This window comes from Lissotriton helveticus, chromosome 6 (genome assembly GCF_964261635.1).
Source record: "Lissotriton helveticus chromosome 6, aLisHel1.1, whole genome shotgun sequence".
NCBI classification, from domain to species: Eukaryota; Metazoa; Chordata; class Amphibia; order Caudata; family Salamandridae; genus Lissotriton; species Lissotriton helveticus.
The window spans coordinates 889,763,888-889,789,058 of NC_136067.1; the positions used below are offsets into that span (position 1 = coordinate 889,763,888).

The 25,171-nt window shown below is 48.0% G+C and overlaps 2 protein-coding genes across 11 annotated transcripts in view; one reads left to right on the plus strand and one right to left on the minus strand.

The window, feature by feature from the left end:
- KPNA5 (karyopherin subunit alpha 5) overlaps positions 1 to 6,621 on the minus strand; it is a 418,555-nt gene extending 411,934 nt beyond the window's left edge. For 2 of the 10 annotated variants that reach the window (XM_078648499.1, XM_078648491.1), the window contains exons 1-2: positions 6,503 to 6,555; positions 4,097 to 4,191 (exon numbers count right to left, since the gene is read on the minus strand). Coding sequence is in view for 3 of the 10 variants with exons in the window: in XM_078648493.1 (XP_078504619.1) it covers positions 1,566 to 1,590 (25 nt within the window). In the remaining 7 variants the exon portion in view is untranslated. Of the gene's footprint in view, positions 1 to 1,452; positions 1,474 to 1,565; positions 1,617 to 4,096; positions 4,233 to 6,125; positions 6,325 to 6,502 lie in introns of those variants that run through there. The other 8 variants (XM_078648493.1, XM_078648490.1, XM_078648500.1 and 5 more) reach the window with 8 other exon arrangements.
- A 129-nt stretch (positions 6,622 to 6,750) lies between these two features.
- Positions 6,751 to 25,171, plus strand: part of ZUP1 (zinc finger containing ubiquitin peptidase 1) — a 131,460-nt gene continuing 113,039 nt past the window's right edge. The window contains exon 1 of the mRNA XM_078648501.1: positions 6,751 to 7,078. Coding sequence (XP_078504627.1) covers positions 6,751 to 7,078 — 328 coding nt within the window. The remainder of the gene's footprint in view (positions 7,079 to 25,171) is intronic.

The window sequence follows — 25,171 nt, forward strand, 5'->3', positions numbered from 1 at the left end:
AGCTGTAAAATGGATGGTCCTGTCAGGGTTGAGATAATACTGTCTCCACTTTTTAGTTTTTTGGTGTGAAGTTTAGCCACTGCAAGTTCTTTGATGTAACATGTTCCGGACAAGTAACATGTTCCGGACAAGACAGATATGCGTGAAAAGAGCTTTTGAAGCTGCACCACTGTGTCGAGAGAGCAGACGATCCAATCAACTAGGAAGGAAGTGTATTAATGTCAGGATTTCAAATTACTGGGGGGAGGTGTGAAACAGGGGCCACAATGAGGAAGCTTATATTAAGCCTGGAATGTTTCCTGGCCAAAGTCAGGGGAGTGGAGGAGGGACAGGACAAGAAATATTTGTTCGACTAACAGGGAAACCTGGAGTGATACACTCAGGGCATGGGCAGAGAGGGAACTACATGGTTGGAAGGACAATTAAAGATACAGTCTAAATGACTGTCAGGAAGGAACCCTGGAAATAGTTGCAAGGACTGTCCAGCACCTTCATGCGAGGGTAACCGATTGTTTAAGCTGCTGGGTGAGTTAGCTGCTGGTCAAATTATACAGGCTCATTTTCTAAAAAACACTGCACACTGTTCATATGATTAACAGAAAATTCCAAAACTGTAAAGAAATATGCTAGGGTGCCAGAAATGAATCTAGAAAATATGTGTTCTCAATTAGAGGATAAATAGCTTGTAAACTTTGATTTTCAGCTTCTAATGCATAAGGGTACATTGTACAACATATTTCAGACTGCCTATTGCAACTTGACAAATGTTCATCAAGATCTTTACAATATTATTCATCAGTGTTCCAAAGAAAGCGGAGTAGTTCCCTGCTGTATGACACATGGGAATGTCTGAACTCAGAAATATATTCCTTATTTCCAAGCCACCATGACAGCCCCTGTACTTAATTGTCTCATATTAGATATGGCTACTAAAGTGCGAGTGTGGGGTACACATCAGTACAATTTATTCCAGGAGTTAAAAGAGGCTCGACATAATAAAAGGGACCAGAAGGAGATTGCAAAGCCTCCACCCCTACAAATACTTACCAGTAATGTCACAAGTGAAAGTGCAGAACTGCTAGATAAATTAACTGATTCACAAGTTAAAGTTTTGCAATGGCCCTCATCTGTGGGTTTTCGAAACCAGCGAGCTGAATTGTTGCTTCTCGTGCGTGATTCTGCAGATGAAGACTCTTCTTTTTTTAAGGTCTCTATGACCACTACATCAGAGTCTCAGGCGTGTGGTTAGAAGGTAGCCTTAGAGACCAGAACATGCCTAATAAGTATCACTTGTCCTCGAATGGGTTTCATTTTACTGCACACCAGTTGCACAAATGGGAGCCATACAAAATACTGTCTCACTTTGAACAGGCTGGAGCTCAATTACCATTGTTTATGAAAGCTAAGACCTCAATGGCCAAGTACTTCATTTACACACACAAGAATAAATACCTTCTGTCACGCTGTAATTGCTTCCCATCTGCAGATGGTTGGGGGTGATTCAGAAGCTCCACTCTGCCCATCTCCCACCTGTATTGGGTGCAGTAGAAAGGTAACTGCCTTACCTTTTTTTAGTTCATTTACTTCCATTAACTTTGCTGGCAATAAGACGTATCCTGATTGAAAAATCAAATTGAGGCTCAATTACCATTACTGATTGATGCGCTGCTGCCACAGTACCTCAAAGAACATATGTACTGTTTAGTCTTCATCGCCTGGTGTTGCAGGTCCTGCCAGTCTGCTTGGGGGCACTGTTCAATTGGTACAGCAACAACAGACTGACAATTTCAAGGAAGAGTTGTCTGTTGCTTTAGCCACAAAAGAGGTTACAACATAAGGTCTGGAAATCCTATTCTTTAGCAATCAACGATCGGATAAGATTACAATAGAGTGTGCGTACAAGTGCTGGTAACTTCCGAGGTATGTAATAGCTGCAAGGCATGCCAGAAAGTGGCTTTGGCTAGTGCCGCCTTATGCACCCTTTTGCCAGCAATAATAACAACAGCGCTAGTCATTGTTATCAAAGCTCATATAAAGGGCCCAGAGATTGGTGACAGCAAAGACATTTTGAGTGTCTTTCAAATATCATATGACATTTTGCAGGGATGGGCTTAGGTGAGACAGAAATATGATGGAAAGAAGTATGTTAGAAAAATATGTTGCAGTCCTCAATGTTTCAAAATCTTATATTTGCATACATCTCCCTTTCAGCACTGAAGATGAAATGACATATAACGTAATGCCTTTAACAAGAGCTTTGAGGATTTTTTTTTTATCAGAAAATGCTTCCTGGTCTAGGGCAGTATAACATATCAGCGAAAGCACATCAGGGAGATGCTAAAAGGGGACCATGTAAGTAAATAAATATAATCTCTAGCATAACAAGGGATACCAAACCAGAAGTAGTAACACTAATAAAACTATATAACAGAATTCAAAGGATAGGAATGAGAAACAGTATCCTGGGGGTGTTAGAGGCACCAGAGAACAAACATGAGATTCCCAAAGTGAGGATAAAACTGGAAGAAGTAGCGCCACTATGCAACCAAGCTACCCCATTCATCACCTATCTCCCTTGCAAGAGGAGAAATGCAATCTTACTGATTACTTGATGCACTTAACCTGAAAGAAACTCCCGGATAGAAATAGATACATGGGAAATAGTACCTGCCAAAATTACATAAATATACAGACCTCCAATGGGAAGGAAGGAAATGTGGAGGAGCTGTCCCCAGGGGTAACTGGATTTAAAGGGATGTATTTGCACGTGGGAAATCGGCTTAATTGTCACTGCCCAGGGGTTGGTATAGAAGTTGTTAACTATCTTTTGTTACACCCAGGATGTTCCATGTTCAACATTGGCCTGAAGTAAGGCCTGTAGCAAGCAAGGGAATGATGAGGCACAGGAGAGTGGCCAATTGGGTTAGTAGCATTCTCACATGCCTATTAAGAACACTACCAATAGGAACGTCTCATAGTAACCATAGGATAAATGAGGTAGAAAGGTTGCTTGAGGACTTGTCGATGACACCTCAGCTGCCCTAGGAAATATCACAGAAGAAATTACTGGAATGAGGACGCACTTATGCAGAACAAAATTTAATTCGATATTTTTCTTGGTAACGAAGGCAGAATATGTCAGGTAGTTGGCCAAAAGTGTTGTGCTTAGATATCAGAAAACAGTGGCAACATTAGATAGACAATAAATAGGCTCTATCAGATAAGTGAGGAAGAAAGAAATATACAGAATGGAAGATTATGGGATTCATGGGTGCCCAGTTGGGAGAATAGGAAACATGCATATTGGAAGCAATATTGATAGGACTTGGTATCTTGGTACTTCTTTGCATAATAAAGCAGAGCTGTACCACAATGTATCCCCACTAAAATGTGTAAGCCCTGGAAGCACAGAGCTTCCTACTGAGCAGGAAACAAGGAAAATGATGGCTATTAAACTTGATTAAATGACACTATTGAGTCTCAGAGCAGGGAATGAGGAATCCATTTTATATCAGGTTCCATTCTGTGACACCCAATAGGAGCAAGCATGCAAAAGGCGACAGCCTTTGGCGTCTAAGTGAACTTGAACATTCTATACTTTTGATGTAACTGCAAGGCCTTGAGAAATGACCAAGTAACAAGTATAAGTGACAAGCTGTTGCTATGCTTCTCTTGCTGATTTCATAATTGAATGCCCATGTATAGCGAAGTACCTTATTCTAATTAATGAGTGGGAACCCCATACTGTTTTGTCAAGCAATTGTCTCACATTGGCAGTGTATTATTTGTGGCACATCTCAGTAATCTATAAAAATCACATGCAACTTCTGTATTGGGTAGTCTAGTCCACCCTGGCCCCTTGCAGCTGTTGAACAATAAGATATGTTAGAAATCTAACTGCTTCCTGTCTCTATTAATTTTGTAGTTCCATAAAAGTAGACCACGTCAAGGTAAAGCCTTTCAAACTGAAAAAAAACTTCACATTTTTAAGGTTTTGCAAGTACTATTGACGCTTTGTTCTGGCTTCGTCTTACTCATGAATTCACTCACAGGGCTAATCACTAATGACGAAAATCAAACATCAACTTTCACTTACATCTCAACTGTATCATCAAGTGAGGGTATCAGCTAGGCTTTGGTGGAAATGTAATCAGTCTTTCGCAACTCCATTTAACAAAGTAGATGCCAATGCTCTAAGAAACTCATGAAACAGTTATGTTTATTTAGTTAGGCAGTGTAAATGTATTGTAATCTGTGATTTCAACTTCTTAAATAGCTGTAGAAATATTGTAAATAAAAGGACACGCTCAAAAATATATATGCCCAATTTAAACGTTCTGTTTCTCAATGCAGCCCATTCCCCTCGAACACAGGAAAACCATCACTCATGCATTCATTAGCAGCAGACTGGACTACTGCAACGCACTATACGCCGGGATCAACAAGAACCTCACCCGCAAACTCCAGACCGCTGCCGCCAGACTAGTACTCAACCTACCACACCACTGCCACGTCAGCCATCACCTACGGACACTACATTGGCTCCCCGTCTAGAAAATAATCACCTTCAAGCTTCTCACTCACGCTCACAAGGCACTTCACAACACCGGACCCGCCTACATGAACCACCTCCACATGTTCCTCGCACCCCAACCATCCCTCTGCTGTGCCCAGCTCTCCCTCACGACCGGACCACGCATCAAGAAGACCAGATCAGGAGGACGCTCCTTCTCCCTCCTCACTGCCAAAGCATGGCACTCCCTCTCTCTCCACCTCCAACAGACGCCATCACTCTCCAAGTTCTTGAAGGACCTCAAGACGTGGCTCTTCGACGTAGCTACATGAACTTCCGGTAGATGCACCCCCCGCCCCCAACACCTTGAGACCCTTGGGGTGAGTAGCTGCGCTTTACAAACCCTTTGATTGATTGATTGACCTAAAAAACTATTGAATATAAATATTAATACCATCAAATAAATATGAGGTAATTTTCTTCAAAGATTATGTACAATGCATTATAAAACTGCATACAAATGTGTGTGCTATGTGCATTAGAATATGACACCAAGAAGATCAGAGTTTGGTCGCTAGGTCACCATTTCATCAAAGTTTGCGACCCTAGGCAATTCACTTCACATAACAGTGCCTTATGTCCTTATTTTCAAAAATACAGTACTGCAGAGATTAAACAGATTCTAGTGTACACAATGTAAAATACCCCGAACAGTGTTTAATTTGGAGCTGTTTGAATACATTGTCATGTTACTGCCGTTTTGCATGGTGCACACCACAAACTGTTTCTTTTTGCCTTGCTACTAGCATCCGAACAAGTGAGCCAGAACTCACTCCTTAAGGAAGTATGCAGATCCTCGTCTAATTGAATGAATTATACATTACACATTTTAGATGCTCGTAAATTCTTACTGCATGACTACAAATGGTTGTTCATTATTGTCTACTCGTATCCATCAGCCTTCTTTGGTCACTGCCTCCAATAAATATGCATAACTATCTCTTTTATTGTTTTTTGGATTTGCTTTAGTTATATTTGTGTCTTTTATGATTTGTCAAAAAATCGAAATAAAGACTTTAAAACCTGAACCTGCATAACTATTGCAACAATGGTCTCTACGAACGCGTGCCCACAAACCATTATAAATGTTCTTGCAAACGTATGCGAACACTGTTTAAACACATTTCCGTACTGTAGAAGTTGTCATATCTCAGTTTATGAAAACGACTGAATAACTGCTCAGTATATTTTATATAAAAAATGTCTGAACACAATCACACGCTGACTTCAGCCTATGAATCAGATGCTAACTAAATAAGTTGACAACTCAAATGAGCAGTTCAATGCATCGTCTGACCGCCAAAGGCAGGTACTTGCAGCAGCTCCTGGTTCTGACATGTTTACCCTAGTGCAGCAAGTGATGTCCAAGACTAAATCAACTTCAACTATTTTTTCACAGAACCTATTCATCTACAGAGACAGAAGCTTAAAGCGCAATAGAGATGATTGCTGATACAGGCGCAAAGGTGACTTCGGCAGCACTCACAGCTGCGTGATCATGGGTCGGGAGGTGGGCTATAGGATATCGGTCGTTGCTGGCTTCGGCTCTTACCATAGGGTATGTGGCCTTCCCCTGTCTTTAGGACCGCAGTTGCCCTCCTCTCAGCGCAGGCAGCAGATGGTGTATTATGGGGGCGTGGTGGCAGGCGAGGGGGTGGGCGCAGCAGTTGCCCTCAGTTTATTGGAGGAAAGGAGGCTGCCAACTTGCAGTAGTGTCCAGGATTCAGAAGGAATACAGTATTATATCGTTTAAGTGACCGATTTGTCTGACATCCTTTTAAAATATTTCTGAACACGCTGAGGCTTTTTACCAACTTTAATATCTTATAGCGTTTGGTTTAAAGTCTTTTTTTTTATTGTTGTGCGTATTTATAATGCTCAAATTGTGAAAACTGAATATTTAGAATACAAATCTTTACTATACTCTACCTGTCACCGGAAGACGAAATTCGTGTTCTTGCACTCTCTCCGGCGTCTTACGGCGTGTGACGTCAACACGTCCTCATTACGTCCTCCACGGGAATCGGGAGTCGGGACTTTCCATTCAGTATAGAAACTGAACATGAGAGGGGAGGGAGAGCGGTGGAATGGGGCGAGCACCTAGTTAAGCGTCTAAACAGCAAACCTGCACTTCTTTCTAACGAACGTGACCCGAGTGCTCGTAAACCGCTTCCGACATGAAGAAAACCATTCCTAAAAGGTGCAGTTCCTCCATGGAGAAAGACCTGCAAGACAACTATTTGCAGCAGCCTGCGCGCAGTCCAGACCTTTTTGATCACAGACCCCACTCAATGGATGCTATTTACTGTGCGAAAACTATGGACCACTCACGAAGTTTAACAGAAGAAAAGCAAAAGAACGACTGCTTTCTATCTCGTGCGGACAGCCAGTTAGACCTTGACCTCTTGCAATGTCCGTTCTGTAGCGTGGAAAAGAACACCTTTCAAGACCTCCAACTTCACGTAGAAACACAGCACGTCGATCTCTTGAAAACACAAAAGAAAGGTGAGGACTTGGTCCTACAAAGAGTTAAGGACCCATTGTGCAATTAATGATTGCTCGTTTTGTAATTTCACACTTGTGCTTCCTCGCAGCATCTCGACAGTACATAGAAGGGCCGAAAGAATGTTACAAGTGAATTGGTAAAGGGAGAAGTGCTTATTGTGTGTGTGTGTGTGTGATTCAGGGTCTCGAAGATTGTAATTACACATCTGCCAAATGTGTGTGTGACCCCCCCCCTAAAGTTCAGGGTCTCAAAGATTGTTTGTAATGGCACATCTGCCAAATGCTGGGATTTTCGAAAAATAAGGCTGTGCAAACTTCATTCCACCCCATTATAACACCGTGCAATTCCTTCATCTCACTTTTGCAGGTTCTTCCTCTTCCTCACTTCTTTCTCCTTTTATCACCATTTTGTTTTTGTCTGCCCCCTTCTTTGATGACTGTTTCTCTCTTTCTGTTGGTGAAGGCAGTCAATGTAAAGTAAGTCACAGTCCCTAAAATGACTGCAACTTTCCACGACAGTGTAGGCAATTCTGGATTGGTTTTAAGTAAGGCGATGTCTTTATTTATTTGTATATTTCTGGAGTTACACCTGTACCGTGGAGTACCCTGGCACTCAAGGGTTTAGAGATAATACATCTGCTGAAAGTTTTTTAAAAAAAAGGATAGACAAAACATGTAGTTGTTAAGATGTTGACAAAAAAGACACCTGATTAGAGATTTAGTGCAATTAGGGTGAAATGACATTTGCGTGTTTTGTGGCTAGATGAGAAAAGAAGATCAACGCCCTACTCAAAAAACTTAAGGCAGACCCAAGAGACCTCAAGAACTTCCGGCCCATTCTCTGCACCCCTTCCCGGCCAAGGTCATCGAGAAAACCGTCCGCATACAGCTAACCCAATACCTAGAAGAAAACAGAATCCAGGACCCATCCCAGTCAGGGTTACGCAGCAACCACAGCACCAAGACTGCCCTCATCGTCGCCACCCTGCTGGACAACGGCGAGACAGCAGCACTCATCCTCCTAGACCTCTCAGCCGCCTTCAACACCATCTGCCACTGCACACTACGCGCACGCCTCCACGGCACAGGGATCTGAGACAAGGCTCTGGATTGGAACACCTCCTTCCTCTCCGGCAGAATCCAGAGCGTCCGCCTCCCCCCCCCCCCCCCCCATTCAGTTCCAAAGCCTCTGAGATATCATCTGCGGCATACCCGAGGGATCCTCTCTCAGCCCCTCTCGCACACGTAGCACGACAGCGTAACCTCAACATAATCTCCTATGCCAACGACACTCAGCTGATCCTCTCCCTCACCAAGGACCCCATCACCACCAAAGTCAACCTCCACAAAGGAATGAAGGCCGTTGCCGACTGGATGAAGACCAGCCGTCTGAAGTTGAATTCAGATAAGACGGAGATCCTCATCCTCGGCTCCAACCTTTCAGCCTGGGACGACTCCTGATGGCCGACGGCACTGGGGGCAGCCCCGACACCAACCGAACACGCACGCAAGCTGGGAATCATCCTCGACTCAACGCTCTCAATGACCAAGAAAGTCAACGCAGTCTCCTCCTCCAGCTTCAACACCCTCCGCATGCTCCACAAGATCTACAGATGGATCCCGACAGATACAAGAAAGACAGTTACCCAGGCCCTCGTCAGCAGCAGTTTCGACAACGGAAACGCCCTCTACGTGGGAGCCCCGACCAAGCTCATCAAACGACTACAACGCATCCAAAACGCCTCAGCGTGACTGATCCTCGACGTACCACGCCACAGCCACATCACCCCCCACCTGAGAAACCTGCACTGGCTCCCCGTCAACAAGAAGATATCCTTCAAGCTCCTCACCCACGCACACAAGGCACTCCACAAGACCGGCTCAGCCTACCTCAACAGACGTCTCTCCTTCTAAATCCCCAACCGCCAGCTATGCTCCGCCGACCTCTCACTCGCCACCGCCCCCCGCATCTGAAGAACAACCACCGGTGGAAGATTCTTCTCCCACCTCGCCGCCAAGATATGGAACAACCCCCCACTGAGCCTACGACATACCCAAGACCTGCTTACCTTCAGGGGGATACTCAAGACCTGGCTGTTCGTTCAGTAGCTCCCCAAGCGCCTTGAGACCCTCACGGATATGTGGTGCGCTTTACAAATAATTGATTTTTTTTTTCCTTTTTTTTTCTGGTTTTTTTACTTTTTTTTCACCCTTTTCTCTTACGATGGCACCCTAGGGTGGTTTCATCTCATATAATAGGAAATTTTAACTCTCTTGGGAGGGAGTACACTCCCTAAAAAACTGACCTACGAGAGAGCGTATTTCCACCAAGATTTGGAGAGACTTAATCATAGGACTTTCTTCCACCTTTGCTTTCACCAACATTCCCATAACCTTCACCCGTAACAATTTAGAAAAGGAGTCCAGAATCTATATCTCTTCTTGTACTGACTGACCATATCCAGTTTTGCTACAGCCCTCATGGCTCGTATCCAAGACAGATCTGACGGAGAATCAGCAGAGACCCAAAGCTTGCAGATTTCCCTCCGGGCCAACAATATAGCATAGAACACCAATTTTACTTTATCATCAATGCTCTTACCTTGTAGATCTGCTCTTCCTGTGATAACAAGTTCAGGGCTTACCTCAATATGTTGGGCCAGTACAGTTGACAAGCATCTACTTACATCATCCCAAAAAACTTTTATCGCTGGGCAAGTAATGAACATGTGCATATCATCCTCGTTTGGGCTACTGCATTTAGGGCATCTCACAATTCCTCCGTCTTTAAATTTCGCCAATTTTTTTGGAGACCAATACGCCCTGTGGAGAGTAAACAAGTGATTCCTTCTTAAATTCGCTGGTTTTACCACCTTATATAGAATCAACATAGTTACTTGCCATTGGTCTTTTGTGGCGATCCTCGGCAAGCACTCTCCCCACAGGTTCTCCGGCAATGTGAACTCTCCATCCTCCATTTCGACTAAAGCCCAATACCACATCGCCACTTCTTTTTTAAGCGGAATCTCCGATGCCAATTTTTCTTCAAACTCGTTATATTGCCCAATTAAATGTTCTTTGCCAATTGCCCAGCTTTGTATCTGGAGATATTTAAATTTTGCAAAAATAGAGCCCCACTCTTGTTCGCAGTATCTCCATGGCAATAAAGTGCGGTCTAAAAACAAATAATTGATTGATTGATTCCAGTCAAGTGACGGAAAGTTCATTTGAGAAGGTTCTGTGTTAAATGAGCAGGGAAAGGTGCTTTTAACACATTTTCAATAACCTCACATCCTAGGTCAGGCCTGATATTGATATTCAGTTGGGCTAAGAGAATCTTTCTGATACGGACCTCTGCAGCTTGAAAAGGTTTAGGGAACACATGGTCGCAATAGTGTTGATTAAGATGTGTATGAGGGCTTGCCTATGTCAGTTTTAAGCTGGTGAATTCAGATGGGGAGGTATTTGTGCCACGTGTTGATTATGCTACAAAATTAAGGTAGGTAGGTACAACATAGTATAGTTTAAACCACATTAAGAATGGTGGAGGGAGAGGAAGAACTCCTTGTAGATTTTTAAGAGTTCCTTGGTCTAGTTGTTGGCCTGTAAGATGTAGTATCTAGAAGTTGAAGCCTGATTTGTTAATCAGTTCTGGACATGATTGTACATATGCACAGTAGTGGTTAAAGGGAGCAGTAGGCAAAAGGAAAGGTTGAATTCCACCCAGCATCATCTTAAGGATTTTCCTTCAGCTTTCGAGGAGACCATGTTCCTTATCTGAACATTTGTTATGTATGTCTTTTAGTAATGTATCTGTGAGTTTGATGGAGGTTTTACAAAAATAAAGCTAGACAAGCTGCATTCCACCATTCTATTTCTCTTTCTTCCCTTCCCTACACTTCCTTTTTCTTCATCTCTTTTTTGTAGATTCTTCTTTACCCCTGCTTTTTCACCCCTTTGTCAATTTTTTTCTCTTCCTCCTTCTTTCTCTGAGGAGTGTTTCTCTATTGCTCTGTGTCAAACACTCCCGATGAAAAATAGTTCGGTGAACATGCTTTTTAGGTCGAAGCCTAGCGAAAGACTGCGCACATGCGCAGTCTCGCTGGCGAGATTTAGTGATATTGGGGAGATTCACTAGGGGGCTTTAAGCCCCGCCCCTCTTTCCCATTGACCGGCGTCACAGTTTATGCTAAACGGTGGCCAGCCATTGGGAAAGAGGTCATGGTGACGTATTCTTTTCTCTTTTTCTGCCGTCCCACTTGGACGTACTGCCCTGACTTCCTGCTGGCATAAGGTTTATCTTCTATATGGGTCCAAACAGATGGCCCCATAAAGAAGATACTAAACCTTTTACGCCAGCAGGAAGTCCAGCCGAGCCCGTCCAAGTGGGACCGCAGAAATGGAGAGACATGTCAACGTCATGGCGGGCGCTTGCAATTATTGCAACGTTCGTTTTCTGCAGTTCTCATTTGTTTCCCAAATGGAACCAAAATAGAAGCAAGATTGTGATGTTTTCCGGTGTACCCTGTTAGCTGTAGGACTGTGTTTGTTGGAGTCCGATGACATTGGCAATAGTAAACTAACCGTCTCTGATTTCCTGAGGTACATCAGGAATAGTAAGATGGCGTCAGGCGGCATCCCGAGATGCTTCGGGAACACTAAGATGGCAGCTGGGGAGCTCTGAGTGTCAGTCGAACGGTTCATGAGTCGCGGCTCCCAGAATGTCAGAGCTGGGGGTACGGCGGGCCGAGTCTGCACGGACTCGCCGTGCCGAGCATCTGCGGCGCCGCCGGGGCTCTGAGGCAGCGTCGGCTACCCCGGAGGAGAGCGCGGAGCGGCGGCCCTGGGTGCGTTTTGAGGACGGCGCTGTATATCTAGCTGCCTGTTCCAGTGGGGATACCGAGGAGGTGACGCGGCTCTTGGCTCGTGGGGTAGACATTGCCTATGTGGACGGGCTGCACCAGGTGAGAGTGCTTGACTGGTGGAGAGTGCAGAGCCACCTCTCTTAGAGGAATTGCACTCTAAACGGGCACCTGAGTGAAAATGATTCAAGAGCTGAAAAGGCCTATAGCTTGGGTATTATAGCCTTTGCACCTGGTGTGTCTCTGGTGGTAGCATACCCCACACCAGGTAAAGTGGTAGTTTGATTTCATGTTTGCGGTACTACCTCTTAAATAAGAGCTGTGTTTGCTAAGAAGGCGAATAGCAATACCTACAAGTCAATGGAACAATACAGCTGAGAGATGCTTGGCATGTTTATAACATTAGGGGCAAGTCTCCTGATGTGTGGCGACTGTCGAGGAATGTATCTGCAATGGGGCAGTGGCAGAAGTATGCTGGGCTATAAAAAGAAAATGCATCTGGCTGTAGAGTTAATATCGGAATCCGATTAAAGATATGTTAGTCAGCAGGGGTTTATATATAAAAAGTAGACAGCCGATGGAGGGCTGCTGCTAAAGCGTTATAGGAATGTAGAGCAGTGCTCAGCGCTGTTGATTACTAACGACAAAGGAGGCAGTTTTGCTGAAAGATGTTTATTGTCTTAACAGTGGGGGGACCTAGGGGACACAGTGTGCAAATCTATGCCAGTTTACTTGAAAAATGCGGCAGCGTGTGTCTGTGGGATGGGAGCGTACAGTGGTACCTATTAAGAACGTGTTAGCCCGCTGAGTTAATTTTGCTGTGCATTTATATACACATTTACGACCAGGGAACGGTCTGCAGGTGTATGTTTGTGAGTCTACCTAAGGGGCATTATGGTCCCTTTGCAGACGCAGAGTTAAGTATATCATTAGTAGGGGTTAGTTTGCACAATTGTGAAATATGGCGAATGGAGGGTGCTGTCTACTAACGGATGGTGAGGTGTGTGTCTTTGTATAAATATGTATGTACTTTAAGGCTGGTGGGCAACCTGTAGAAATTATATGTGTCATTTATTAAGATTGGGCCGTCTGAGGCATCAGTTTAGAAAATGGCCAATATGTGGTGGTTATCACTGGAATGAGGAAATTAACAGATGCACCAAGTATAAAGTATAAAGTGTAGTGGCTAGTCAACAATTGGGATTTTCTTTGCAAATATCCCAGTTTCTCCCTAGGTAAAGACTTTGGTTTTGTTAGCTAAAGAGTCCTAAAATTAAAATCAAGCCAACAGGAGCTCTATGACCGCTCTTGAAAGCAATGAAACGACTTTTGGTTCCCATAATATACTAAATGTCAGGCTGTTTATTATTTTCTGTGACTGCCTAAGGAATTGTATTTTAAGTCTGAGTCTGCAGTATTTATTGTATTTAAACACAATATACTGTGTTTGGCATAGTAGATCAGCAATTTAAAAATCCATGACAAAATAAAATGGTGTCCGCGCTATTATTAATACCTGGCTTTAGCTGACCGTTATCTTGTGGCTGGAAGTGTCAGTTTTAAACAATATTTTACGTGCTGCTGTAAATATTCTGTTAATTGGAGCATGCCAACAAGCATGATTCCATTGCACTGTTAAATTGCTTAATCGTTGATCATCCTAGAATAATACATTTCCCCTGGGGGATAGAAAAAAAAGGTTAGACGTGACCTCCCAGTTCTGCGGTTGCAGAAGTAGAGGATCCTGTATATTTTGTATTGCAATGCAGCCACTATGATAAGCCAGGAAATGTGTCTGGGTTCCACACTTGTGCAAATATTAAGTTTCAAGCTGGAAGTTTTTACGTTTTTTTGCAAGGTGGAGACACACAATATGATGTACACTGATGGTGGGTCCGTTAGAGTGGCATCGCCAATTTGCCCTTGACTACCAAATCATTTCACAAAAACGCTTAGCAGTAATGATGAGTTCAAACCCCAATAGTTATAGCTGAGACAACCGTTCCTTTTTTTAAAAAACTTTATTCGCAACTGCACCATGTTAATGACATTACATCGTAAATACTTATTATGTCGTACAGTTCTTTTCTCGTTTTCTCCCCAACCAAACATGTCGTTCTGTTGCAGTTACATCCTGTTGCGTATAACATCTGGCCATAAATCATGAGTATATAAAATCCTCCTGTTTCCAACATGCTGTTCTTTTGGGGCACTTTCTTATGCATCAGTACGTTATACATCATATTATTATCAGGTCCAGCAACCAACCACATATAGGATCACAACTCCTTATCCTCCCTCCCCCCTTACCACTCCCACCCGAACCCCGTACGTCTCCTACTCACAATAATTCCTGTACAAGACACTCCGTACCAGTGCTAGCAAAGTAATTTAGTGTAGGATAAATGTACAGAAGCCAGACCCATACATCCGCAGGCTTCAATACTTTTGCGCCTCACATACCTACAAGCTACGTATTTTTTTTCCATTTACAACCCATCTGCCTGTGGCGTTGTTATCTCCATCCCCTCCAATTCTAACAGCATTACCTCCCAGTCTTGCGCTATGGGATATTTTCTTTGTCCCTTCTCCTCCTCTTGTCTCAACTCTATGCCCTCCGTTCTGCCCCATTTCACTAGCTCAGACTGCCACGCTGATATCCTGGCCACCCTAGGTGACTTCCATTGCATCCTTATAGCCCTAATTGCTAGTAGCACGGCCAGGTCCAAGAACTTCAGTTTAGCTTTCTGTTTTCTAGGTTGTTTACGGGATCCTACCAGACAATATAGGGCATCTACTGGTACCGGCAGTGAGGTCACTGTACGTAGCATCTGGCAGACCTCTCCCCAGTAACTGCGTAGCCATGGGCATGCCCACACCACATGGAGAAAACCAGCTTCGTCCGCTTTGCAGCGTGGACAGCAGTGGGGGGAATCAGGGAACATTCTATGCAATCTCTGTGGGTTAATGTACGCCCTATGAAGCACCATGACCTGAATGAATTTAAATGTAGCTTTCCTGGACACTCTCTTTGGATGTTCAATTACCATTTGCCAATCCTTGTCCGACAGTACCCCTCCCGTGTCCTGTATCCATGAATCTGAGTGTAGTGAGAGGAATCGCTGAGTGTTCCCTAATCCCTGCGTATAACCACCGCACTAAGTGACCCCCTGTTCCCATATAATAAAGCATGTGGACCAATTCATGGTTCGTAGGTTTAAGTCGCTGAGGGGCCCATTTGTTTTTAATGTAGTGAGACACCACAGCGTGTAGTAGATACAGCCTCTGGGGGGGCCCCCGTGACCTGCAGGAAGGTGTCATGATCCAGCAGGGTATCATCCCCAAAGAACACGCCCACTTCTTCTACCCCAGGGTCGCAATCTGCGCTGTGTGAGACTACCCTGGGGCGTTGGGATACCTAACAGGGGGACATTCTCCGCAAAGGGTATTGTGTTGGACGTATACGCCAATGCCTTCCTCCAACAGATCAGGGCCGTGCTCAAGAGAGGATGGCAACCCTGGGGGATCCTGCTCCCGGGCAACAACAGTGAGTGCAATTCGCCCCGTGCTAATCGGTCGGCTGTGAAGTCAATTTCATGCAAGTTCCTGCCTGCCACCCATCTTGCCAACCACTGAAGTTGACTGGCGTAGTAATACCCCCTAAGATCGGGCCCCCCAAGTCCGCCCAGTTTAGTCCCTAATTGGAGCTTTCGGAGGCTGATAACTCTGATCTGGGGTTCTGGCCGCAGACGTATCAGAATCGTGTTCAGTGTATTGAATATTGACTGTGGAAGAATGATCGGCAGGTTAACAAAATAATATAGCATACGGGGAAGCAGGACCATTTTGGAAATGGCGATTCTGCCCATGACTGATGGGGGCAGGGCCGTCCGAAATCCTACACTACTACGGAGACCCGTGATTGCTCTCTTGACATTACCTTCTATCTGGTCATCTGGTCGCCTATACACTTGAATGCCCAGGTATCTGAACGTTGTTTGGGTTACCGGAATCCGATACCTCCTGAATCGGAGAGAGGGAGGGTGTGGTAGGTCTATGAAATAAAATCCGGTGGACTTTTCTGGGTTAATTGCTAAACCAGACACCTCCTCAAATTGGCTAAAAAGTCCATCTATATTCGAAAGGTCAGCCTCTTGGTCCTGAAAGTATAATAGAATGTCATCTGCTTATATAGAGATTAGATGGTGCGTGCCCCCTATCGAGATACCCATCCGTTCTTCCCGGGCCCGAAGGATCAAGGCCAGAGGCTCCAGAGCCAGCACAAACCGCATAGGAGTTAGAGGACAACCCTGCCGGTGCCCCTGTAGATTGGGTAGCTATCTGAGGTGTACCGACCGGTGCGTGCACGGGCCGTTGGGTCCGTGTATAGTAATCTCACCCATTTCAGCAGGGAGTCCGGGAAGCCAAAGCGTCTCAAGGTCTCAAACATATATGTCCAGGACAGGGAGTCGAATGCCTGTTTCATGTCCAGAGCAACACAACCTGCCCGGGGGCTGTCCTGCGGGGTGGCAGTCATAAGGGCATGCAATTGCCGCATATTCTGGGATGTACTTCTTCCCGGTAGAAAACCACACTAGTCTGGGTGGACCAAGGCAGAGAGATGGGGCTGTATCCATAAGGCAATAGCCTTACTCAGGATCTTGTTCTCCGTAGAGAGCATTGATAGGGGCCTGTAGTTGGACAATTCAAGTGTATCCCTCCCCGGCTTGGGTATGGATATGACCAGGGCCTGCATCGTTCAGGTAGGCAGTCTTCCTCCCTCATACACCTCCTTATATACCTTCTGCAGAATGGGGACTAGGGTTTCAGAGTAGGTCTGGTAAAATTCCACCGGTAGCCCATCCATCCCCGGCGTCTTATTTCGGTTGAGGGACCGAATGGCAGCCCAGATTTCCCCTTCTGTCATGGGGCCTCCAACTTCTTTCTGGGCCACCGCAGACAGAGCCGGAAATGGCAGATCACGGAGAAAGTCCTCTATTCGGTCTGGGTCCTCCAAGGGGAAAGGGGTATACAGGGCCTGTAAGTGGGCACAGAACGCCCCGTTAACCTCAGACTGTGTGTGGACTATCACAAATCCGAGTGATCACCGGGGGATCCGGATGGTCTCGTATCAGGCGGGCCAATAAGGCACCCGACCTGTCAGCCTCAGCATGATGCCGGCGCAGATATTCTTTATAATCAATGACTCGCAGGGTTTCCAGTACCTCTGCATGGGCAATATTCTCTGCCTGTAAATTGCCCTGTTTTTGTTGGTCTATACTTGCCTCCCTCTCTAGTATTTTCAGTCGGTTTTCCACATCGCATAGTCGCCTATGGGTTTCTTGTCGAGCTCCCACTAGCTGTCCAATGGCGACGCCCCTTACTACCACCTTCATGGCATCCCGCACCACTAGGTTGGACGTTGCGGAGTCCCAGTTTTCGAGAAAGTAATTTGTCAGAGCATCAGAAAGTGATGCACGAAAGGGGCCATCTTCCAGGAGAAGCGGATTAAGTCTCCAGGTGGGCACTGGGGACGGTATCCTGCCCCATAGGTCAAGTGTCAGTGGTCTATGGTCCGAGAAGGTTTGGCTAAATATTCCATACCGCCAATCTTCGTCATTATGGAGCTGGAGCACAAAAACCTATCTATCCTTGTGTGCAAGTTATGCACGGGGGAATAATACGAATACTCCTTATGGGTCGGGTGTAACTCACGTCATGCATCTACTAGTCTCCAGCCCTCCGCCCAGGCCGTAAACACCTCAGTCAATTTTGTGACCCCAGCCAATTGTAGGGGGGTGCGACCTATCCAGGTCCACGTCTAAGATCATGTTCCAGTCACCTCCCAGTATCCAGGGAATATCAGCCCAATCGGATAACACTCTGCTCACCTTACCCAGATATACCTCCTGGTCGAAGTTTGGGGCGTATATACTGCCTATGACTAACAATGTTCCATCTAGCATTGCCTCAGTAAAAACGCATGGACCCGGTGCCTTTTCTGAATGGCACCAAGCCCACGCACATTCCAGGTGGCAAATCTATAGGAACCTTGTTTTTCAACCATTCTCTCCTCCTATCTGATCCCGGAGAGTTAGCAGGACTTTCCTAGCCCATATTGTGAGTGTCAACCTGGAGACCGCTGTGTTCCCTCCCCTGAACAGAACTAACTTGGCGCAGCAGTGTAACAGTGCTGAGCCGAATGAGCAAATTATTAACGTAATAAACAAAACACAATTGCAGTTGCCAGTGGGGTGTGGCCTAGCGCCGCTCTAGTCATCTTAGTTGCCCTACCGGTTGCCGCGGGCTCTACAGTGAACCAGCCCAGAGGCAGTAATTCCAGGAGTCTGTTCTTCTTTACCATCTGGAGGTCCTGAAAAAGGGGGGGGTACATGAGCCGATCAGGGTGGAACAAACTAGGAGGCCCCGCACCCGGCCCTACGCCACTAAGAGGGGAGCCCTCCCTGTGGCCCCACCCCCCAGAAGCAGATAAATACAGTTCCCCATCCCCCCTAGGATCCCTCTGCACGTTAAGGTTACAAGTAGAGTTTATTTTCACCAAAAGGATATCAAATGTCATCAAGTGATCTGTCCGATACAAACCGGACCCTGCATCTTCTTAGTTGTCCAACAAATCATCTGCGGCCCTGGGTGTGACTGTGGGGAACAGGACCATACTGTGCTCCGAGTCAGAGTGAATCGTACTGTCCTCTGTGTCCGTGTTAATTTTCTCCTGATCCTCTCGAAAGCAACCCACCAGTTCCACCATGTCCAGCTGTTCCTCCCGCTGTTTCTCCCTTGACGCGCCGCGATTCCCGCGTCTCCTTCCCTGGGCAGGGGTGCCCCCACCAGTTTGATCCGAACTCCTCTCTGAGCCACCGGAGTTTCTGTCCCGGGTGGCCTCTTGGCTACCATCAATGCCCACTACGTCCAGCCATTCCTCCGCATCTGCAGGGCTCTCGAAGAAATGTTTTTTTTTCATATACAATCTTCAATCGGGCTGGGAACAATAGCGCATAAGTCAACTTGGCCATTTGAAGCCTCTTTTTTTTTTTTTTTTGGAAAGTATATTTTTATTGCAGAATTATGAACAAAACATCGAGAAAAGCAACCATTAGCTCCCCCTCCATACAAGGCACCACATGTTTCCTGGAATGTACACAGCCCATCAGCCCACATCCCGGAGGCCGGGCGGCGCAAGGTCAATGTCCAACAAGGTTCCTAGTATGTTACGTAGGGGTGACTGGTCACAAATATAATCCTGTTTCCGCATTTTATATCCCCACAACAACAACTTCCCCCCCCCCCCCCCTAGATACCCCCTGAAGGGTCGTGCTTACCATACAGGTCACACTGAAGCTTACTGAGTTTACAGAGCATGGTCCCGCCTATGTATCAGCGTAAGGACTCACCCGGTTCATACTCTGGGTGCCTACCTGCTAGCTCTAACGGGGCAGTCCACGAACTCCTCTATTCCCCCCCCCCCCCCCCTAGTTGCTGCTGATGTGGGTGGCGGCGACGTGTGTTGGACAGACGGGTGCGTCGGCATCAATGATTAAATGTCCGTGTTTCTAGTCTCTTGGAACTCAGTTTCCGAAGATCCCTCCTCTGTATCGTCCGTCAAATAATCACACAAAGCCTGCACAATCGTCTCCCAGGCCCTAGCTGCCTCTATGCCCCTCTCATTCCCCAATCTGGTGGCCTGCCGCATCCTCAGTACACTCTCGCATCTCGACCACTTCAACAGCTCATTCGTCCATCTGCCCATCACAGGTCCTTCCTTGGTTTTCCAGCGCCAGGTGATCTCCCTCTGTGCTAACATAAGCCCCAAATCAATGAACTTGCTCGTGATTTTCGTTTTCGCTGTGTGGGGAAACCACAGTAAGAGGCACGCCGCCATATCAAATTCCACCTCCCTATCCGTGACCGCGTTCAGAAGGGCGCCCACCTCGGGCCAATACGTATCCAACTTCGGGCAACCCCACATCATGTGGTCCAGTTCAACCTCCGGTGCCGAGCACCTCGGGCATGCCGCATCCTGCACCTGGAAGTGCCGGCGGAGCTTCCCCGGGGTCAGATATGCTCTATGTATAAGGAAGAAATGTATTTGTTGGAACCTAGCATTCCTGCTACCCTTCCACGTCCTTTTCAGGATGTGGCCCCATTCTGCGTCCGGAATAGGCTTGCCTACACTGTCCTCCCATCTGGCTTTCAACGCCGCGAGCGGCTCCAGCCCGTCGTGCAACATCCGTGATTGAAGACATGTCACCGCCTTGATCGTACCCGCGGCCATCATCACGTACTGACAGGCCGCGGTCGTGTCCGGTTCCGCCAATCCCACCTTCCAGTGTTTCTGCATTGCAGCAGATATCGCCGCATGCAGGAGATAATCCCCATCTGGAAGGCCAAATTGCTCCCGAAGTACCGCAAACGGGGCCAACACTCCTTCTATAAACAGATCACCCACAACATGCAAACCCAGCTCCTCCCATTCCGCCAGCGGACACCAATCTCCCCCATGTGGCAGCGCCGTCAGCATCCCTATAGGGATCTCCGGGGCATATGGTCTCACTGCCCGCGCCCGCCTCAGGCTCCTGTTCCAGCATAGCCGGAGGGTCGTTTCCTCTAGGGTGACCTCCCTCAACACCAACCTCTGCTGCATAACAATATAGGAAAGGACATGTCTCTGGATACCCATCCCTCGGAGCTGATCAGGACCTCTAAACTCCCTGGCCACGTTCTGTGTCAGAATCTGAAGCTGGGCTGCCAGGTAATATTACTCAAAATCCGGCACCGCCACCCCCCCTCAAGTTTGGGTCGAATCATGGTGTGCAACGCCACCCTACGCCTGCCATGCCCCCAGATGAACTCAATAACCATCGACCGCAGGTCCCTAAAGATCCGCTGCGGGATCCAAATAGGCAGAGTTCTGAAATAATATAGCAGTCGAGGGAGTGCCACCATTTTCAACAGCGCCACTCGCCCTTGCACCGACAAAGGGAGAGATGCCCAAAAGGACATGCAGCCACGTAATCCCCTGATGCACCGCCCGATATTTCCCTCCAGGAGGCTCGCCGCATCATGGTAGATTCGGACTCCCAGGTACGTGAAGCACCTGTCAGCCCAGAGCACATTTACCGTAAGGGGGGGGGGGCGCTGGGTATCCGCTCGCAGTGGGAAGACACAGGTCTTATCCCAATTCACCCTAAGTCCCGACAATTCGCCGAAGGAGGAGAGCAGCCCCACAGCTCCGCTTAAGGCATCCTTCGTATCCTCCAAATACAGCAACAGGTCGTCGGCATACAATGAGATGTAGTGAATACTCTCTCCGCAGCGGACTCCCATAAAGGAGTCCCCCGCCCTGGCCAGTGCCGCCAGTGGTTCCATCGCGAGAGCGAACAGAAGGGGAGAGAGCGAGCAACCCTGCCTAGTCCCTCTGCGTACCGGATAAGCGGATGATATGAGTGATCGCACTCTAGCTGTGGCCAATGAATATAGGACCGTCGTCCAGCGCGCAAACCCCTCACCGAGTCCGAACCTCTCCAGTACCCCATCTAGGTAACACCATTCAAGGCTGTCAAAAGCCTTTTCAATATCCACCGATAAAACAGCCGACGCACCGTCCGAACCCAAGGCACCCTGCAGTATACCGATCAGCCTGCGTGTGTTAATGGCCGTGTTCCTTGTAGGGATGAACCCTGCTTGGTCATCGTGCACCAACCTGGTCATATGAGGGAGCAGTCTGGTGGCCAAAATGCGGCTCAAGATCTTGTAGTCTACCGTTAGCATGGAGAGGGGTCTGTACGACGTCACCTCCAGCGCATCCCTACCTGGCTTCAGAAGCGGAACCACCAGCGCCTCCCTCATGGAAACGGGAAGGCTCCCCAGCGTCATCGCCTCCGAGTACACTGCCAGCAATCTGGGTGCCAGTACATCCACATATTTCGCATAAAACTCGATAGGCAGGCCATCCACCCCCGGCGTCTTATTCCTGGCCATCTGCTTAATAGCCCCTCGGATCTCCATTAGTGAAATCGGGCCGCCCAGATCCTTTGCTGGCTCCTCGTCTAGTACCGGGAGTTGCACCGCGCGTAAGTAATCACCTATGGTCGAAGGTCCCGCCTCCAGCTGAGTATCATAAAGGTCCGTATAGTACGACTGAAACCACTCCAGAATGGCCGTTTGTGAATGGACCACCTCTCCTGTGTCGGTTCTAATGCACATAATTGGGCCACTCTTCGGTACCGGGTTAGCAAGCCTCGCCAGCAGAGTGCCCACCTTATCTCTCTCCGCATGGACTTTCAAGAGGTACAGTTTATAATCATAACATCTCAGTCTCTCCGTCTCTCTCGCTTCCACCAGTCGCCCCTGCAAATCCGGGCATTTAGGCCTACTCCGCTCAATCCCTCTCCGCACACCTTCCGCTTTCTCCAAATCCGCCAGGACAGTCGTCCGGACATTCGAGAAGTTACCCATGCACACCCCTCGCACCACCACCTTCATCGCGTCCCACTCCATTGATCTAGTGGCAGTCAATCCCTCATTCTCTTCAAAATAAAGCGTTATACTCTGGCCAACCCTGTCCCCAAACACCAAGTCCTCTAGAGTGTCTGGCCGCAGCCTCCAGGTCGGGATCACAGATCTCGCTCTCTGCCATCTGACCGCCATCAACAAGGGATTATGGTCTGAGATGGTCCTAGCAAGATATTCAGTGTGTGTTACCATGGCAGCTATGGGGGCGCTACACAGTATGGAATCTATTCTGACATGTAGAGCGTGCAGTGTCGAGTGAAAGGAGTAATCCCTATCGGTCGGGTGCTGTGTCCTCCACACATCCAGCAGACCCCACCGTTCCTGCCAGTATCTCCTACGTTCCGACAGCTTACGCACCGGGGAGTCAGCTAACGGTGGATGGGATCTATCCCACACTATATCTGTGATGGAATTAAAGTCTCCCCCTAGGATAATGGGGCCTGCCAAAAAGTGGGCCAATGAGCCCGAGAGAACATCAAAATAACGGGCCTGGTCCACGTTGGGGGCATAAACGCTACATAAGACCACCTCAGTGCCATGCAGCCTCCCCCCCACCGCCACAAATCTGCCTCCAGGGTCCACCACCTGCTCCGTAACCTGGAAGGTAACCCCCGCTCTGACCCATATGAGCACCCCCCTCGCAAACGCCGAATAAGAGGTTCCAAACACTTGGCCACGCCACCTTTTCTGCAATGCATCACACTCTAGTTTGGTCAAGTGAGTTTCCTGCAACATGGCAATTTGAACCCCCCTTCTCACCAGGTAGGCATGCACTTTGTACCTCTTCGGCATTGTTCTAAGACCCCGAACATTCCATGTGAGACACTTTACATCAGGTGATGACCCCATCGCTGCCGTCTCTCCTCCACCCCACCAGTGTCAACCAACCCACCACATCATAGCAGCCGTACCCTCCCCCCCAAACACCCCAACAAACTTCCCCAACCCCACTCTACAGGACCTAACAGCACTGCTCCAGCCCCCATCCAAACGCATAACATCACACTCCTCCTACTAACCTGTGGTAATCCCCACAGGGAGCCTTAAGGGCAATAGGGGGGTACTCCAGCACCAACCCGTGACGGGCCAACCCTCACCCCAAGCCCATGATCCCATGAGAAAATCACAACAGAGTACCTGCTAAACGCCGACCAGCAGGATAAACGTACAGCAGTGAAGAACCATCATCATACCCCCGTATTAGTCATTAAACAGGCCATCCGCCATTTGAAGCGTGACCGTCGGTCCTGCAGAGCTGTCAGCTTCCGAAAGTTCTCCACCTGATTTGCGCCCTCCACCTTCCGATTCCGAGTCCTCCTCCAACTCTCCTCGCTGCGAGCCCGTGATAGTTGCCGTGGCAGCCAATGCTCCCCTCCGTTCCGCCGCCAACAGGTCCTCTCTCATCGCTTGCTTGAGCCTGTCGCGCTTACGGATCCGTTGTGACTTTCGGATCTGGACCGGTCTCTTCTTCTCCTTCCCATCTTTGTGCTGCCGGTCAGTCCCCGCCCTGTACGATTCTAGCCACGACCAGGCCTCGTCAGGCGAGTGGAAAAAGTGGGTCGTTCCGTCCAGGATCACTCTCAGCCGGGCTGGGAAGAGTAACGAGTATTGGATACCCTCCTCCCTGAGCTCTTTCTTGACCGCGAGGAACGTTGCCCTGTTCCTCTGAACTTCCTGAGTATAGTCCGGGAAGAGTGTGACTTGACTATTCTCCACCTGGAAGGGTCCCGCCGATCTTGCCCTCTGTATCAACAAGTCACGGTCCTTGAAATGCAAGAGCCTGGCCACCATCGGTCTGGGGGGACGACCCTGCTGGGGCAGACGAGATGGAACCCTATGCGCCCTTTCTATTGAAAAGAACGGAGACAAGCCTTCAGGAGCAACGGTGGATCTGAACCAGTTCTCCAAATACGTCACTGCATCGTCCCCTTCAATTTTTTCCGGCAAGCCCACCACCCGTACGTTGTTCCGGCGGTTGCGACTTTCGGAATCCTCTGCTCGTCTCTCCAGCGCGGCCAATCGGGACAGGACATCGGACAGTTTATGTTCCGTGGTGACCACCGCAGGTTTTAGCTCCTGAAGCAGCAGTTCGTTGTCTTTCACTCTATCGGAGAGTTTTGCGTGATCCGCCCTCAGGAGGCCCAGCCCCGTAGCCACCTGCCCAATGTCCTGGTGCAATGACTCTTTGGTCGCCGCAATCGCCTCCAATATATTATCCAGGCGTGCATTCAGTCTGCGTTCCTGCGCTGACGCTTCCGGGCATTCCTGAAGAGCGCCAGCCATATCCGGCCCAGCCGTCAAAGTCTGAGTCCGTCCCGCCACCATGTCGCCATCCACGTCCGCCATCCGGAGTAACACACGGGTGCTCACCACAGCACCTAGGGCGAGCTGTTCAGCCTATGTCAGCAGTCCTCGGGCAGGGTTATCCGTTCTTGCCAGCACTGCCCACGCGCCAGGTGAGGGCGCCCCCCTCCCAACTGTGAGTCGCCCGACGCGTGGGAGAGCACACTAGGTATTAAAGTGAGCTGAGACCACGTGCCGCTCTAGGATCAAATCACCTCTGTGGGGGCGGCAGGTCCTAACGATACTCGAGCAGTGGTCCGGACCCCACTATGTCCACTCCCACGCCGACGCTTCCCAGCTGCCCAGTGCTCCGTTTCAGGTCGGTGCCGGAAGTCCAAATGGGGGAGAGGAGCTC